Source organism: Pantherophis guttatus, chromosome 8 (assembly GCF_059756535.1).
Source record: "Pantherophis guttatus breed Tessera chromosome 8, ASM5975653v1, whole genome shotgun sequence".
In the NCBI taxonomy this organism is placed as follows: domain Eukaryota; kingdom Metazoa; phylum Chordata; class Lepidosauria; order Squamata; family Colubridae; genus Pantherophis; species Pantherophis guttatus.
In genome coordinates, this window is record NC_142070.1 from 79,008,725 (window position 1) to 79,027,354 (window position 18,630).

At 42.1% G+C, this 18,630-nt stretch overlaps 1 protein-coding gene across 1 annotated transcript in view; it reads right to left on the reverse strand.

Moving 5' to 3' along the window:
• Nucleotides 1-17,311, reverse strand: part of RFC1 (replication factor C subunit 1) — a 46,538-nt gene extending 29,227 nt beyond the window's left edge. The window contains exons 1-6 of the mRNA XM_034424820.3: nt 16,962-17,311; nt 11,731-11,856; nt 10,716-10,791; nt 9,903-10,016; nt 2,515-2,747; nt 1,031-1,105 (exon numbers count right to left, since the gene is read on the reverse strand). Of these exons, the coding sequence (XP_034280711.2) occupies nt 1,031-1,105; nt 2,515-2,747; nt 9,903-10,016; nt 10,716-10,791; nt 11,731-11,856; nt 16,962-16,964 (627 nt within the window). The 5' untranslated portion in view covers nt 16,965-17,311. The remainder of the gene's footprint in view (nt 1-1,030; nt 1,106-2,514; nt 2,748-9,902; nt 10,017-10,715; nt 10,792-11,730; nt 11,857-16,961) is intronic.
• Nucleotides 17,312-18,630: the final 1,319 nt, after the last annotated feature.

The window sequence follows — 18,630 nt, forward strand, 5'->3', positions numbered from 1 at the left end:
CACAAAATATACTTCCAATATCTTTCGATATTACTTTCAACTTCTTTCAACATTTACTTCAAGTCTACTTCTTGTAGGCAGCATCGTGGATTTGTCTGAAAAGTTTCAATGATTCTCATGTAGCATCGCTACATGAGTCAAGACTTTCCTATTTCATCAAGCCGGCCTGACCTAAGTTTTTTCCCTTTTTAAATGGAAATTTTAAATTTGGTTTTAAATTATTGGGGTTTTAAATTTCAGCCAAATTATTTAATTCGTTTTAGTCTATTTTAAAATTTGTATTTATATGTTTTATTCTATGGCTGTTCACCGCCCCTGAGTCCTTCGGGAGTAGGGCGGTATACAAATTAAAATAATAAATAAAATGTAAGGCTACAAAATTCGTGACTGAACAGTTGCTAGAACAAAGTTTCACAAAGTTTCAGAAACAAAGTTTCCACTGCCGTTCTGATCAGTACAGCGAAGCCACAAAATCAAGTTAATTATTTAGGACAACATCGCAGGTACCACATCATAGTCAAGCAAGCAACAATCACACAGTTTCAAGTCAAGAATCAGTAAAATAAAATTACTATAGAACCCTTAAATTTCTGATCAGAATCTCCACTCCTTGTTCATTAGTCGAGTTTGTTATGGCAGAATCTCCTAGAACCCGCTTAACCGGTGGAACAGCTTGCCACCAGAAGTTGCGGGTGCGCCATCACTGAGGTTTTTAAGAAGAGATTGGACAACCATTTGTCTGAAATGGTATAGGGCAGTGTTGGCGAACCCTTTTGGCACCGAGTGCTGAAACAGAGGTGCGTGCGTGCATGCGCTTGAGGGAAACCGGAAGAGCAGTCGCCCAGTGCGCATGAGCCCGCTGGGAAGATGATCTCCCGGTTTCCGGTGCGCACATGCGGTCTTTGGGTTTGTGGGGCTCTGGCGCAAAAATGGAGAATGATTGAAAGGAGGGAATGGCACATGAGACTGAATAGGAAGAGTGTATTAAATAGAAAAGTCTGTAAGACAAGAGAATTCTACCCTACGTTACCTTTGAATTCTCTTCCAGCTGTAGTTCTTTAGCGATAGCCTCATCATTGATGGTGGAATCCCTGTTTTGCCAAGGCTGCATCACACCGAAAGAAGAACCACAATGAGATTAGTCCAATGTTCATGTCTACATTCTTCCTGTAACTCAGTTAAGGTAATAAAGAGTTTAAGGCCGACTTGCTGTTTTGTCTTCTCTACGGGACACATTTTCAAATTACTGCTCTCCTGTTCGTTCATTCGTTCATTCATTCATTCAATTTATATGTGTTCTGCCCCAGCTACGGACCCCAAAGAACGCAGCACACACAAAGTCCGTACAAACCTTAGTTTACTAATTAAGGACTATTAATGAGTTTTCTTAGTAGTTGTTCAAACACAAGTACAGTTTAAATCAGTCTTTTCTGAACAAGGGCTGTTAATTTAACTTCATTAACAGCCGACAAGAATCCAAAGAATAATAACTCAATTCTGAAGCACAGTATTTCAGATAACTGTAATCTTACTGTGGTTGGCAGAATGCCCAGAAGCAATTTGCAGGAAGCTGATAAGATAAGCAAGACAAGACACAAAGGTATGTGAACGAAGTTATTCCCTGCAAATTGCTTCAGTTGGCGTTCCTCCTTAAATAGGCTAAGGGAGTGGCCAATTAGCCCCAAGCCTTACTCTCGAGGAGACCTCCTCCTGAGGAGCCACTCCTGCCTTTTGGCAGCTCTGCGTGCCCGTGCATCCAGAAGAGGCTCCTCCTCTTCTTCTTCTTCACTTATGGGAGCTTCTGGAGGTTCTGAAGGCCCTGGCTGAATCCCCGCCTCTGGCACCACATCTTCTCCAGCCTCCTCATTGTCCGACTCGAGTGCCAGCTGCACAGGCTGCTGGCGCAGCACCACACCAGCCTCCTCGCTGTCGGAATCAGCTACTAGCTGCACAGGCCGCGTACGGGCCACAACAATATGCCACCCATAACTCTGCCAAGCAACTCTGGGTGGCTTCCAATACCACAAATGACAGAATAAAACAATTGCAGGATCAAAACACTAAAAACGTCAGACGTTGAAAAATTACAAGGTTAAGAAGATAAGAACCGAGGTCTAATTTAACCGGATCACAGAATATTGTTGTCTCTATGGGTAGTCCTCGATTTACAACAGTTCATTTAGTGACCGTTCAAAGTTACAACGGCACTGGAAAAAAAGGGACCGCTGACCATTTGTCACACTTCTGACCGTTGCAGTATCCCCATGGTAACGTGATCAAAATTTACCAACTGCAGGGATTCACTTAACAACGGTGGCAAGAAAAGTCGTAAAACGGGGGCAAAGCTCACTTAACAAACGTTTGGCTTAGCAACATAAATTCTGGGCTCATTTGTCGTCGTAACTCGAGGACTGGCTGTATTCTGTTTACAATGATGTGTGAGTTAGGAGAATTTCGGGCTCGTAAATAATATCCGTCAGTCAGGGGAACCAGTAATATTCCGGCTTTACTCACTTCTTTTCGTTTGCTTGATACCAGCTTCTTCTCCGACCGTTGAATGCTACCAGTCCCAAAGTAATCAACGAGGGATGTTGGTGTCAGTTTCACCGGAGATAAGGGTTTATTTTTGACTTTTGGTTTGGAATCTGGCTGGGATGTTCCCGTCGTTCCTTGAGTCACCTTCCCCGATTTCTCGAGCTGTTTAACTTTCGGAGGGGCTTTTTTGTTAACAAAGTCCTCATCTTCATCTGAGAGCCAAAAACAAAACGAAGAGGCAGTGTTTAATGATTTCCTAGGAACAAGACGCCCGGCAAGGTCACCAGGAAGCTGGTTTGACGCTTGCAACATTTTTTAAAAAAAAAAAAAAGAAAAAAAAAAACGACGTGAAAGCAACTGATCGGGTCAGACTTTCCTGGGTATTTTGTCCTCTCCCAAAAGAGAAAAATCACCTTTATTTGTTCAAATAGATTCTGCTTTCAAAGTTGATTGGGGAGGGGTGGCGGGTTCAGGGACAAAAAAAAAAAAAAAAAAAAATCTCCTCCAGGAAATTCTTTAATTTTTGACTAAAAGAAGAATTCCTAACAATTCAAAATGGGAAAGCCATCCTGTCTGGAGTTGAATCTGAGACCCATTACTAGCTGAATACCCGTGCTCGGCTATGAAACTATGTGATCGGGCTTGATAAATCGACACTTAGAGCTTGAAACTTAATGAGTAGTTACGATCGGCCTTTCCTCTCCCCTTCTCTCGCTCAGCCTTGCCCCACAGAAGCCTCTCCTTTCCTATCCCCCTTCTCTCCCTCAGGCTGGCCCCACACATCCTCTCGTCTCCCCTTCTCTCCCTCAGCCTTGCCCCACAGAAACATCTCCTATCCTCTCCCCTTCTCTCCCTCAGGCTGGCCCCATAGATCCTCTCGTCTCCCCTTCTCTCCCTCAGCCTTGCCCCACAGAAGCCTCTCCTCTCCTATCCCCCTTCTCTCCCTCAGGCTGGCCCCACAGAAGCCTCTCCTCTCCTATCCCCCTTCTCTCCCTCAGGCTGGCCCCACAGAAGCCTCTCCTTTCCTATCCCCCTTCTCTCCCTCAGGCTGGCCCCACACATCCTCTCGTCTCCCCTTCTCTCCCTCAGCCTTGCCCCACAGAAACATCTCCTATCCTCTCCCCTTCTCTCCCTCAGGCTGGCCCCATAGATCCTCTCGTCTCCCCTTCTCTCCCTCAGCCTTGCCCCACAGAAACGTCTCCTATCCTCTCCCCTCTCTCCCTCAGGCTGGCCCCACAGAAGCCTCTCCTCTCCTATCCCCCTTCTCTCCCTCAGGCTGGCCCCACAGAAGCCTCTCCTTTCCTATCCCCCTTCTCTCCCTCAGGCTGGCCCCACACATCCTCTCGTCTCCCCTTCTCTCCCTCAGCCTTGCCCCACAGAAACGTCTCCTATCCTCTCCCCTTCTCTCCCTCAGGCTGGCCCCATAGATTCTCTCCTCTCTCCTTCTCTCCCTCAGCCTTGCCCCACAGAAACGTCTCCTATCCTCTCCCCTTCTCTCCCTCAGGCTGGCCCCATAGATCCTCTCATCTCCCCTTCTCTCCCTCAGCCTTGCCCCACAGAAGCCTCTCCTCTCCTATCCCCCTTCTCTCCCTCAGGCTGGCCCCATAGATCCTCTCGTCTCCCCTTCTCTCCCTCAGCCTTGCCCCACAGAAACGTCTCCTATCCTCTCCCCTTCTCTCCCTCAGGCTGGCCCCATAGATCCTCTCGTTTCCCCTTCTCTCCCTCAGCCTTGCCCCACAGAAGCCTCTCCTCTCCTATCCCCCTTCTCTCCCTCAGGCTGGCCCCATAGATCCTCTCGTCTCCCCTTCTCTCCCTCAGCCTTGCCCCACAGAAACGTCTCCTATCCTCTCCCCTTCTCTCCCTCAGGCTGGCCCCATAGATCCTCTCGTCTCCCCTTCTCTCCCTCAGCCTCGCCCCACAGAAACGTCTCCTATCCTCTCCCCTCTCTCCCTCAGGCTGGCCCCATAGATCCTCTCGTCTCCCCTTCTCTCCCTCAGCCTTGCCCCACAGAAACGTCTCCTATCCTCTCCCCTCTCTCCCTCAGGCTGGCCCCATAGATCCTCTCGTTTCCCCTTCTCTCCCTCAGCCTTGCCCCACAGAAGCCTCTCCTCTCCTATCCCCCTTCTCTCCCTCAGGCTGGCCCCATAGATCCTCTCGTCTCCCCTTCTCTCCCTCAGCCTTGCCCCACAGAAACGTCTCCTATCCTCTCCCCTTCTCTCCCTCAGGCTGGCCCCATAGATCCTCTCGTTTCCCCTTCTCTCCCTCAGCCTTGCCCCACAGAAACGTCTCCTCTCCTCTCCCCTTCTCTCCCTCAGGCTGGCCCCATAGATCCTCTCCTCTCCCCTTCTCTCCCTCAAGCTGGCCCCATAGATCCTCTCCTCTCCCCCTTCTCTCCCTCAGGCTTGGCCCCATAGATCCTCTCCTCTCCCCTTCTCTCCCTCAGGCTTGCCCCATAGAAGCCTCTCCCCGTCTCTCCCTCAGGCTGGCCCCACAGAAGCCTCTCCTCTCCCCTTCTCTCTCTCAGCCTTGCCCCACAGAAACATCTCCTCTCCTCTTCTCTCCCTCAGGCTTTCTAGCCCCTTCTCTCCAGGAGGCTTGCCCCACAGAAGCCTCCCCTATGCTATCCCGTTCTCTCCAGAGTTATTTTCAAGTTGGGACGGGGAGCAGAATGTCTAACTAATTAGCATCAGAGCGTGTTATAATAATGTAGGAAATGCTAATGCTCTGATGGTCATTTCAAAAAATCCTTTCTTAGTGAGCACCTAGAAGCTAAGAGGAACATACATGGCAAATTTCAAGTTTGTAGGCTTTATGGTTCTGGAGATTTCGTGATTACGGCGTGAGTGATTTTCACTTTTATATATATAGATCCAGTATTTACACCCCTTCAGAGAGAAGTATACAACCATAGGTGACATCTCCATTAAAAAAGCGTATTTACCAAAAAGATAAATAAATGCTCAAAACTGGCAGTCAGTGTCCTCAGCAGAATCGTTTTGGGTCTGAAAATGAGTATTTTGAGCTCCAGCTTGAAATATGATTAGACCTTTGTTCAATCACTGCCCTCCAGCCAATGATATACGAAGAGGCTTTCATGCTTTCCTACAGCGATGTTAAAATTGCATGTAAGTCTAGCGTGAGCAATTCAAATAACGGCTCTCTTAAGGGAAATGTCAAACACTCTAGGCTATAATAAAAACATAAAATTGATCCCCTGAATCTATTCAGGCCTTAGTCCCATTTTTCACTCTAAAGAAACTTAAAACAGATATGAATAGATCTTCAAATCATCGTGACAGCAATTTTAACCGCTGCCTCCCGCTATCTTTACATTTTATTTTTCAAATCTTACTTGCCGGCACTATGATTTAGTCCTTCTAGCAACTTTTAAAAGAACAGGCAGTGTAACTTTAAAAAGAAAAAAAAAGCTCAAAAGAGATAAAATGTAAAGATGACAATTTCTTTAAAAAAATGGAGCAGTGTTACAGTTGAAATGGAATGGGAAATAATTCCAATACTTTTTAAAATTTATATATAAAATTATATATATTTTATGTATGTATGTACCGTGTTTCCCCGAAAATAAGATCCTATCTATCTATCTATCTATCTATCTATCTATCTATCTATCTATCTATCTATCTATCTATCATCTGTCTATCTATCTATCTATCTATCTATCTATCTATCTATCTATCTATCTATCTATCTATCTATCTATCTATCTATCTATCTATCTATCTAATCTAGGAGCCTTGGTGGCGCAGCAGATTAAAGTGCTGTTAAGTAACACCAGCTGCCTGCAATTACTGAGAGTTCAAATCTCACCAGGCTCAAGGTTGACTCAGCCTTCCATCCTTCCGGGGTAGGTAAAATGAGGACCCGGATTGTGGGGGCAATAAGCTGACTTTGTATATAAAAAAATACTGCTGGGGGGGGGGGGGGGGGGGCGAAAGCCCTACTAAGCAGTTATATACAAAAGTATGAAGGCTATTGCTTAACGCATTGTAAGCCGTCCTGAGTCTCCTGAGAAGGGCGGCATATATAAATCAAACCAATAAATAAATAAATAAATAAATAAATAAATAAATAAATAAATAAATAAATAAATAAATAAATAAATAAATAAATAAAAAATAAATAAATAAATAAATAATCTATCTATCTATCTATCCATCTTTCTTTCTTTCTCTATCTAATCTATTTATCTCTATCTCTATCTATCTATCTACCTATCTACCTATCTACCTACCGTATCTATCTATTATCTATCATCTATCTACCAGTTATCTATCTATCATCTATCTATCCATCCATCCATCCATCCATCCATCCATCCATCCATCTTACTATTTATCTATCATCTATATCTACCATGTTTCCCCGAAAATAAGACCCTGTCTTATATTTTTTTTGAACCCTGAAATAAGCATTATGGCCTTATTGCCATGTGCTCAAAAGCCCAATTGGGCTTATTATCAGAGGAGGTCTTATTTTGGGGAAAACAGGGTATGTATGCGTGTGTGTATTTTGCCTACCTCTTTCCAAACTACTTAGCCGCTTCTGAACATCTTACAGCAGGGGTGTCAAACTTGATTTCATTGAAGGCCACATCAGGGTTGTGTTTGTCCTTGGGGGGCTGGGTGGGCGTGGTCAGTTCGACGTCACTCGTGTCGGGGGGGGCTGTGGTGGCCCGAGCATTCTGCCAGTGTAAACGGTGTTCGGGAGGGTCATGCACGCTCCATTTTCACTGGCAGAGGGTTGCAGGAGGCGATCGCAGCCGGGTGCACCTTGGGCCAGTCCTTCACTGTTTCCAAGGCCAGATTTAAGCACCCCGCGAGCTGGATCTGTCCCCGCGGGCCTAGAGTTTGACACCCCTGTCTTACAGGGATCAATTTCTTGATGTCTCAAATCTTTGAACGGAAGCCTAGTTTACTGAAATAAATTGATTTGTGGCAAGGAAATGTATTGAAATATTGTTATAGGAATTTTTTTATTATTATTTTTATTTATTTTTATATGCCGCCCTTCTCCGGATACTCAGGGTGGCTTACAATGCATTAAGCAATAGCCTTCATACTTTTGTATATTTTTTACAAAGCCAGCTTATTGCTCCCACAAACTGGGTCCTCACGTTCCTTGGAAATTAAGAATAGAAGCAACACTAGGAAACTCTTGAAGATTTAGAATATCTCCACTGTAAGCCCTGAACTTGTTTTCGATTCAGCATGTTGTGTGAAAATAAACAATGGGAGACAAGTCCTTCCGATCAGCTATTATTATGTCCTGGAATAGATTCAGAACAGAATAACAGAGTTGGAAGGGACCTGGGAGGTCTTCTAGTCCAACCCCCTGCTCAGGCAGGAAACCCTACACCACTTCAGACAAATGGTTATCCAATCTCTTCTTAAAAACGTCCAGTGTTGGAGCATTCACAACTTCTGGAGGCAAGTAGTTCCACTGGTTAATTGTTCTTAACTGTCAGGAAATTTCTCCTTAGTCCTAGGTTGCTTCTCTCCTTGATTAGTTTATTTCAGTTAGGTCAAGTCATAAATTGTACAGGTAGTCCTCGACTTACAGCAGTTTGTTTAGGGACCGCACAAAGTTAAAACGGCCCTGGAAAAAGTGACTTATGACCGTTTTCCACACTTATGACCGTGGGCTACCCATCCATGACTGGTAGCAGGCAGCCAGTTTGCAAAATAAAGTTGATAATTTTTTCAAAACATTTGCTGAGGGACCAAGAGGCGTAATCAGCCTGTCTGTCAAATGAAGCTGTTTTAACTGACAGGTCATTTATTCTTATCGCTAGGCATAAAATGCATTTTTGACTTCACAAGTGGCCTCGACCAAAGTTTTTGTGTATATGTAGAAATCCACTTCCCAAGACCTCAAGGCTGCTTACAGTTAAGGCAAAAGAAATCATAGAGCTGATTAAAAAAAAAAAACAATGTAACCGTAACTTTCCGCCTTTTATCTAAGGGAGATAGGTGGCCCTTTGATCATCATTAAGATTAAAATCCCCTTGGGAACAATATGTTCTTCGGAGTCATCAGACCAAGTAGGTTTTTTTATCTTGGAATGCAAGGGATTGCAAAGGTTGAGTAGGCCATCACAGAGAAAAGGCACTCAAAGTTTGCTGAGATTTGCAAGGGAGCGGAGGCCGCTTGGAGGCAACCTCATCCTGCACCTTCGCCCTCCTGGATTTCATAATCGGCAAGGAACACAACAGAGTCGTTGCAAAAGTCCCCATGCACCCTTTGAAGGCACAAAAGGGCCATCTGGTGAGGTTCATCTTAAACTTTCTGTACAATCCTTCTAGTAGAGCTGGTGAAGCCCACGCGGGCAAGATGCAAGATGTCACTAAATGACAATGACTGTAAAATGAAATGTCGTTTAACCACGAGGACTTCCCACAGTTCCAGCTGTGGTTGTTAAGCCAATCACCCGATGGTCATTCAGTGCGATACTGAAGGGTTGTGGCTTGCAACTTTTTGCTGGCTTCACAGCTGCTTCTCAAAAGCAGCTGTGAAGGTTGCAAATGCGACGACAGGGGCTGCCAAACGTTGCGACCGTCGTTAAATGCGCTCTGCAGTGCACGAATTGCAATCACGTGACTGCCTGGATACTATAAAAGCCACAAGTTCAAGGACCGGTTGTAAATTTACTTTTCAGCACCGTTAAGACAGGTAGTCCTTGAGTTACAATCACAACTGAGCGGAAAACTGATGTTGCTAAGTGAAACATTTGTTACGTACTTGAGTTTGCTCTGTTTTACAACTTTTCTTGCCACAGTTGTTAAGTGAATCGTTGCATTTGTAACTTGGCTGTTAAGTGAATCTGACACACACACACACCCTGGGTTGACTTAGCTGGTCAGAAAGTCGCAAAAGGGGATCGCATGACCCTGGGAACACGGCAACCGTCATAAATATGAGTCAGTTGACAAGCATCTGAATTTCGATCATGTGACCATGTTCGTAAGTGTGCAATGGTCGTACGTGTGAAAAACGGTCGTAAGTCACTTCAGTGCCATTGTAACTTTGAACGGTCACTAAATGAACTGTTGTAAGTCGAGGACTACCTGTAATTTCAAACAGTCCCTGAATGAATGGTTGGTAAAGCAACCATTTTTTTAAAAAAATCAACGTCAACAGTTACATGTAAGGATGATAATTAATAAGTCAAGCTAAGTCCAACTTCTTCATCAAACACAAATCCATTTCTGCACCAACTCTGTAATTATACCGCAAATGTGATTTCCTCAACCATCATTTTAGAATATGATTTCCATTTAAACAAACCCAAAAAATATATTTCCAGTGGAACGTAAATCTCACACAATAGTAGATCTTATGGTGGATTACCTGTTTCTGAAACATAAACCACAGGATCCGCCTTTAGCAGCTTGGCAGGTTTTGAAGGGAGCTTTCTCTCTGGCGGCTTAGATTTTTTGATTAATGGTACCTCCTCTTCGGAATCTGAATTAAACAGCGTTATTTTTTTAATGTATCCATCCACAAGCAAAAACACTCTGAGACAAACCCTTCCAGGTCATTTTAGATTTAGACCGGCGTTGGTCTAAACCTTGGCAAATTTAAGGTATCTGGACTTGAACTTCCAGAAATTCCCTACCTAGCCTAGATTATCCGTCAATATTTTTTATTGTAAAGAATTATAAAATACAAAATACAAGGTAAATAGAAATAGCGTTGCGTTCTCAGCCTCCAAACGTGTTGCATTTTCGGGTGGCGATGTGCTTTGGCGATCACTGCAGCCTTGAAGGGCTCTCGAACGGAGTGTTTGGAGGCTGAAAATGCAAAGTGCAGAGCCCAAAAACACAAGCCATTGTCGGTGGCAATCTCTGCAGCCAGGAAGAGGACGCTCGGAGGCCAAAGGGTGGGGGCCGGTGGGGTTACATTTGGAGTATAAGATGCACCCAAATTTTCATCCTCTTTTAGGAGGGAAAAAAGTGTGTCTTATACTCTGAAAAATACAGTAATTTTGTTGTGAATCCAGGGATGCCTTAATTCTAGATACACATTTTATGCAATTTATGAATGGAAACTATTGGAAAAAGCTATGGAGATTTTCCAGTTGTCTTTCCAGGAAAACCCTAGGAAACAGAAATCATTGTAGCGACGTAAAATAAACCTGGGGCGTTTAGTTATAAGGCTTACCTGAATCATAGATTATCCTCTTCTTCTTGTTTGCCGGTTTTTGCTTGAAATCCTCTTCGCGAGGGGAACTTTTCACCTACGGAAAGTGGCTCTGTTATTCATCAGAACAATTCTGTCGATATTAACTCATTTATGCAATGCTGCATGAATCAACAAACTTACCTTATACGGGACCCATTTTCATCATCCTAAATGAAGTATTCGTAATAAAGAGAGTTAGGCTTGCCTCTTCGGGAGGTCTTGGACTCCTCCTAAACCACCAAGCGACCACCCCTCAATTCCAGTGCCTACCGTTCCATTCTGTGTCCCCCAGTGTGTGTGTGAGACACCCCCCCCCCCCGTTGGGGGACATGCTGGGCCCATAGGAGGTTTCCCAGCCCCTGGTCCTGGTCACATCCTCCACCCGAACGTGGGGTGGGGGGATGCCATGACTGGATTCTCCCTGGATATGGGGAGCAAGGTTGCTTCACTGGATGCTCCAGCCCGTCCGGATCAGGGAGCACTTTCTTCTCAATCAGAGGAGATTGAGGGGCTCGTTCCAGCCCCTCGGAGTTGGCACTGCTTTTGGGTCTGGGGGCTTAGTCTCCTGCTTGGCAGACTTCATCACTGACTTTGCAGACTACATCACTGGAGGCTTTCAAAAAAAGACCAAACAGCCACCTGTCTGAAATGGCTTAGGGTCTCCTTGAGCAGGGGGTTGGACTAAAAGGCCTCTAACGTCCCTTCCAACACTATTGTGATTGATTGATCCTCCACTAACCCACAAATCATTTATTTGATTTGTGCCAATCTCACAAGGAGACCTTAGTTGGCTTACTAGTAAAAGCAACACAAAATATAAATTTAAGGACAGCAACACAGGAAGCATAATATCTCTGAAGTATAAAATGATCCAGCTGATCATCAGGAAAAGTCTTGGCAAATTAAAACACTCCAGAAAAAGATACCACTGCAAAAAGATCATAAAGCCGTCATCAAACTCTGAAATATTTTAAACTAAACATTATATACTCACCTTGATTTCTTTCAGCGTCGATGTCGCTCCTGAATTCCTCTCTTTATTCTGGGGTTTGTCCTTTCTCGCAATGCCACATTCCGGTTTCTTTCCTGGAGTTACAACTCCAAAGAATTTACGGATATCCTGGTAAAAGAATCCATAAAGCAACATCAAATTCTATCTTTTCTTCTGCAAAATTTCAGGACATACATTTGGCATACAAGTCCTATCGCGAAGCATAATGCCTGCTGTTTATGAATTGGACTCAATTTTATTTTCCAATTTATTGAGAACACTATAATTTGCTAGCAAACTTAAACAGTCTAACGCTCAGCTATATACTGCAAATCCTTGAATCAATTTCTCTTAGAAACATGGACTGCAATTTAATCAGTACTTAGGATACTTTTAGCCTTTTACTCTAAATAAGTTATCCGGGGTGGGAGACACACTAGGTAAGCCATTATGTTCAAATGTATAGGTGCAATTTCAACAGGTATAATTTGACGGTTAAACTTCCAGTCTTTGGAATAAGATTGCTATTAAAACAAGTTTTGGATCAAGACGAATGTACATATTAAGTAGGATTTAATGAGATTTTTTAAAATAGCAGGTTAAAAACCCTAGAGTATCTCTAGCTAAATAAATTGTGTTTAGCCTGTGAGGATGGCAGCTTTAAACTATCAGAAACCATTGAGGTTTCATTTTAATACTTTCATTTTTTTGGAAGTAAGATGTGATTTCTCTCTCATTTGGGCCTGTTTGAAGAGCAACTATATAACACTTTGAAATCTTGGCAATTTTTAAAAGCCAAATATATTAAATTGGGGATCATTGTTACTTGCTTTGGAAACTGTTAGCCACACTTAGTAATTAATTGCTAAACAATTATATTTTTGACCCTACATAACGCAAATCGATCCTTTTTATAATTTAAATTTGAAAATAGCAGGGAAGATGTTCCTTTGGAATGCCTAGGCTAAGAAATTAGTACATTAAAGGCACAGATTTTAATCAGAGCTTAAAAATAGATTACTTTTGTGTTTGACTTACATTAGCTTGAAAGAAACTGATATAATTGAAGTATGTATTAACTACCAGTATGCAGTATGGCTTAGATGGTGTTGAACCTCTGAGAGTCTATCTACACTTTAACAAAATCCAAGAATGCAATTTTATGAAGTATTACAAGGTGAAATTAAATTTACCATCCGTTATATTTGATTTATAGAAGGAAGAATTGGAACAATATTGAGTTCTGGAAAAATCAATGGGTCCATATATTAAAAAAATGCGAACATACGCTTCTGATGATTTCTGAGTGAGTTCATCAAAAATAAATTTCAGATCTATTGGACCACCCAGAAATGTATAAAAAAGAAAGGATATTAGATGTTTTATAACAGAGGTCTTCAAACTTGGCAGCTTTAAGACTTGTGGACTTCAACTCCCAGAATTCTCCAGCCAGCATAGCATAGAGGTCCGATGCGGCCATCATTGAAATTGAGTTAGACAGCCCTGGCATAAAGCATTACTACACAATCCAGACTTAATAAGCTTAACATATGAATTAAATCTTTAAAGGTATTAATTATTGTATAATCTTTTTTCTGTTAATTAGAAAGAGTATTTTATGTTTAATTAACAGCACATATTTTGGGACTTTTTGTTTTGGATGCATAATAATAATTATTATATTTTTTCTTTTGTATTTCTGCATTTTGAGAAGTAAAATTAATAACAAAAAATTACTGAAACTTATTACTTATTTCCAACTAATTTGTTTGCTGAGGAATTATTCCATTGGATTCAACAAAATTAGGACTAGGCTATACAGACAAGCACCTAATCAAACAGTAAAACAGTCTGTACTATTTCAGTTCATAATTGAAAAACATAGTTTCAAAGACAGACTCATTAATTCACACAGAAAGCAAATAATTAGGAAGACGTATTACAACAGCTCCTTGTGAAAAATTTCTGGACATGGAAAGAGTTGCATGGAAACACAAATATATGCATTTCCAAAGGCGTAACCTACGACGTGAAGTATAATCTGTTAATATTTTTATTCTCCATGGCTTCTGCAAACTGTGAATGCTATGTCAAAATCTCCTTAGTTATCATTCTACTTCAAAAGCAGAATAATAATTCTAATACTTCCAAATCAATATGTACATATTAAAGTGCTTAAACATGATTCATGCATCTGATGCCACTCAGTTAAAGTGCCTAGCTATCCACTGCATTTTATGGTAACTACATGCTTTTGAGCTGATAATAAAAAAATCAATCATATTTATTTACCTTATATTATCCTACAAAGATATTATTTTATTATTGGCATTCTCATAACCAATTATATATTTCGCATCTTATGCAGACGGTCATTTAGCCCTGGATGAAACTGTCAAAGTTTGAGAAATGCTTTTGCAATTTCTTTTTTTATATATAAACACAGCATGCAAGTTCTTTTTAGAAAGCAAAGGTAAAAAATAATGGTGCAAGAAAAAAATAAACTGTCTGATGTCTTTCTTTTTCCACATTAGAAATGAAAATGTTTTCCTCCTCCAATTTTATCGGAGCACAAAGACAAGATTAAAGAAATGTGCACCAGTGAAGACAGAAAGTGTGTGCTTTGGCACACATCCGTATTTACAAATACAGAGAGAAAAGCTAAATGTTGATAAGAGGAAAGAAGCCCTTTCCAAATATTACTCAACAGAAAAAAATTTATGTACTGTAAATTGAAGTAGGTATCAGATAAACCATAATTATTCCAAAGCAATGAGAAAATATTCACTTTCCTACATGGTTGATTTTTTTAAAAGATGGATAAAAATGCATGTTATATTGCAGTTTAATCTTTTCCAGATGCAAAAGAGGCATGATGCTGTGTGATCTGTACTACATAAAATGGCCACTAACACAGCAGAACCATCAGTTTGATCCTGTTCTCAGTTTGCTACTATATTAGAGAGTTAGTTGACATCATGAGCATCCTTTCTCACCTAATTATATAAAATTGCACAAAATGTATCAAATGGAGATTTTAGAATATCAAAACATCATAAAAATATAAAATTTTAGACTATCAGCCTGTCTTGAAGGTTGCTATCTTAACAGAAGAGACTAAGGTTGTGAAACCACTATCTATATTTAATACAGCATACAATTATTGTATCTGCAAAAATGATAAGAGCCATGTTTACCAAGAAAGTCATTCCTATTGGGTTCACAAAAGCTTGCTCCTAAAAATGTATGCAATTCAAAGTCTAATCTATCGGTACTGATAACAGTCTGTATCCTTGCCCTATAGCCTTCTGAACCCAGACAATTATTGTTAACTGATGCATGGAGACTAACTAGAGAAAAACAAGGTTTGACAAGCCACGTTTGCAACATTTCTCATGCTAACATCTCAAAAGCAACAAACAAGCCACTTCTAAACACAAATTTGTACGCATTTGAAATTTAAAGGCATTTGTGATCATTTCCACCCCATTCTATGAAGGGAGGATGTATTTTTATCCATTAAACTGAACATCAACTGAAGAAAACACGGACTATTGAGGACAACTGCTCTCATCCTAAACTGTTGGGCTAAGTTATTTTAGAATTAATAGGACAAGGGAGACAATGAATCATTCCTTACACGTTGCTATAAAAGCAAAGTATATAAAAGCTAGATGTAGGCAAAATTTAGCTCTTCATACTGACAAATACTTCCAATTTGCAGCCATTAAATAAATCCAAATGGCTGAAATTGTCCACGCAAGAAATTCCAACAAGCTCTGATTTGCATTACAAAATATTTGGCCTTGGTTTGTGCAATTTTAGCAGGCAATGAGAACAGCACTGATATACAGTATCCTTATAAATAAGGAGAATGGGGCACACAGACACACATACACATACATATATACACATACACACACCAAATACGAAAGGGAAGCAGAATGCTCCCTCCCACATGTTGGGTTAGACCAGGTGCCTCGATAGAAAAACACAATATATATATGTAGAAAGAAAAGGTATCACTTTGGGAGGGAATATCCTAATTTATAGGCAGCCCTCAATTTATAACAGTTCATTTAGTGACCATTCAAAGTAACAACAGCACTGAAAAGTGTGACTTATGACCGTTTTACACACTTACGACCATTCTAGCATCCCCATGATCATGTGATCAAAATTCAAATGCTTGATAATCGATTCATATTTATGACGGTTGCAGCGTCCCGAGGTCATACGATTCCCCTTTTGGGTCCTTAAACAAGCAAAGTCAATGGGGAAGCCAGATTCACTTAACAACCAGGTTATTAACTGCAGTGAATTCACTTAACAACTGGGGGCAAGCAAGATGGTAAAAATGGGGGCAAAACCCACTGGACAAATGTCTCACTTAACGACAGAATTTTCGGGCTCAATTGTGGTCGTAAGTCGAGGGTGACCTGTAATTTTATTTTTTTTTGAAGAAGACAAGAAACTTGGCAACTTTTTAAGACCTGTGGACTTCCAACTCCCAGAATTCCCCAGCCAGCAAGCTGACTTATAGAAAGTGAAAAAAGGAAGGAAGGAAGGAAGGAAGGAAGGAAGGAAGGAAGGAAGGAAGGAAGGAAAGGAAAGGAAAGGAAAGGAAAGGAAGGAAAGAAAGGAAAGGAAGGAAGGAAGGAAGGAAGGAAGGAAAGAAAGGAAAGGAAGGAAGGAAGGAAAGAAGAAAGAAAGGAAGGAAGGAAAGAAAGGAAAGAAGAAAGGAAGGAAGGAAAGGAAAGGAAGGAAAGGAAAGGAAGGAAGGAAAGAAAGGAAAGAAGGAAGGAAAGGAAGGAAGGAAGAAAGAAAAAAAGAAAGAGGCAATACAGGATATCAAGAGATGGAAGGGTCCCTAAGAGGTCCTCTAGCCCAACCCCCTTGCTCAAGAGGACCTAATGTAGATAAAAGTCAGATAACATGGATTGATATGAGGGAAAGTTGGCTTGACTTTCTTTCCCCTGCCTTTGGATTCCTGCTAGGACCGAAACCCGAATCTCTTCCCGGATCGAGCCTGAGGGAAGAATAAAACGAAATTTCAGCGGAATAAAAGAGGAGGAGAAGAAAAAAAAAAGAGGGAAACCAGAGCCCGGTCGAAGGTTAAAGGTCACGAGAGCCTCCTTCCCTTCTTTAAGGCGGCCGGACTTGGCTTCCGAGACCCCTTGACCGGTCCCGAGGGCTCAGGCCCGGCCGAGCAAGCCAGCCACGGCCTCCCTCACCATGTTTCCGGCCTGACGAGGCTCCGATGTTGCCTTCACGACGCTTCCCGCGGCGGCGCGGCCATCTTGGCGCCAACAGCCCCGGCGCGTGCGCGCGGCTGATGACGTCACAGCGTTCAAAAGCGCGCGCGCGCGCGGACGGGAAACGCCTCAGGCTCGTCCCTCAGGACTCCTTGTGCTGAGGTAAAAGTTGTGGCTCCCGCCGCTTCAGCCCGCTCCGACTCCCTCAGCCGCCGCGCCCCCCCCCCCCACTTTGACTCTCCTCCGTGAGGAAAACGGGCCAGGAATGGGATGAAGAAGGGAGGAATGGAGTCGAAGAAAAGGCTGCCGTTCTCCAGGCGACCGCTAGAGGGGGTCGCGAAGTTGTGTGTGGGCCTGCCCTCTGGCGGCCGGATGTGGTGTTGCAGTCAAAATGGCGTGGCTCTTGTTTTTAGAACAGGACTTTTGACCGTCGTTCAGGTGCAGGTCCCTGGAGGTACAATAATAGGAAACCACTAGGATACTTTATAGAATAAAAATATATCCCAGATTTTTTTAGATAGATAGATAGGTAGGTAGATGATAGACAGACAGAAAGATAGATGGATGGATGGATGATAGGTAAATGTAGGTAGATGGTAGACAGGTAGGTAGATGATAGACAGATGGATGATAGGTAGATGATAGGTAGGTAGATGATGTAGATGGATGGATGATAGGTAGATGATAGAAAGATAGGTAGGTAGGTAGATGGTAGATAGATAGATGATAGGTAGACAATAGACAGGTAGATGATAGACAGATAGATAGGTAGATGATAGATAGGTAGATGATAGATAATAGATGGATGGGATAGGTAGATGATAGATGGATGATGGATGATAAGTAATGATAGATAGACATAGATGATAGATCAATCAATCGATAGATGATAGACAAGACAGATTGTGTATATTTATGTTTGTATATGTATGTATATATGTGTGTGTGTGTACATATATACACACAGAGAGACCATCCATGTGTATATATCTAATCTATAAATCTATCTAGCTGTCTGTCTGTCTATTATTAACTAGCTAGCTTTCTGTCTGTTTGTCTGTCTGTCTATCTATCTATCTAATCGGTATACCTATATATGTATAGATATAAATATATCAGGGATGTCCAAGGTTGGCCACTTTGATTGGTGGACTTCAACTCTCAGGATCCATAGCTTAGCTATTCAAAGCATAACTGGCTGGGAGTTGAAGTTCACTGGTCTTAAAAGTGGCCAAGATTGGGCATTCCTGATATGCATTGTTAAACCAGGATACAATAGATAAATATGTGAGCCTTCTGATCATTCTTGGCTTCTGCCTAGATTTTCTGCAGGTTTTTTTTTTTTTTTTGGCAAAGTTTTGGAAGTGGTTTGCTTGGCCGCCGCCTTCTTCCCAAGGCTGAGAGAAAGAGGGGGAGGGTCATGATGCTGTCAATCATGGTCTTTTTTGAAACCTGGTTGGGGAGAAATGAACATCGATTTGTGGTAATGGTCCTGCTTTTCATGACTGATTTGAATCGGTGTTGATAGGTGGGGAGAGATCAGTGGCCCCTGTTCTTGAATTCCTCTCTTAAGCCCTACAGGTTTGACCTCTTTTCCTTTTCTCGTTCATATCCACATGAAACTCCAAGGTGAAATCATTGGTTGCTT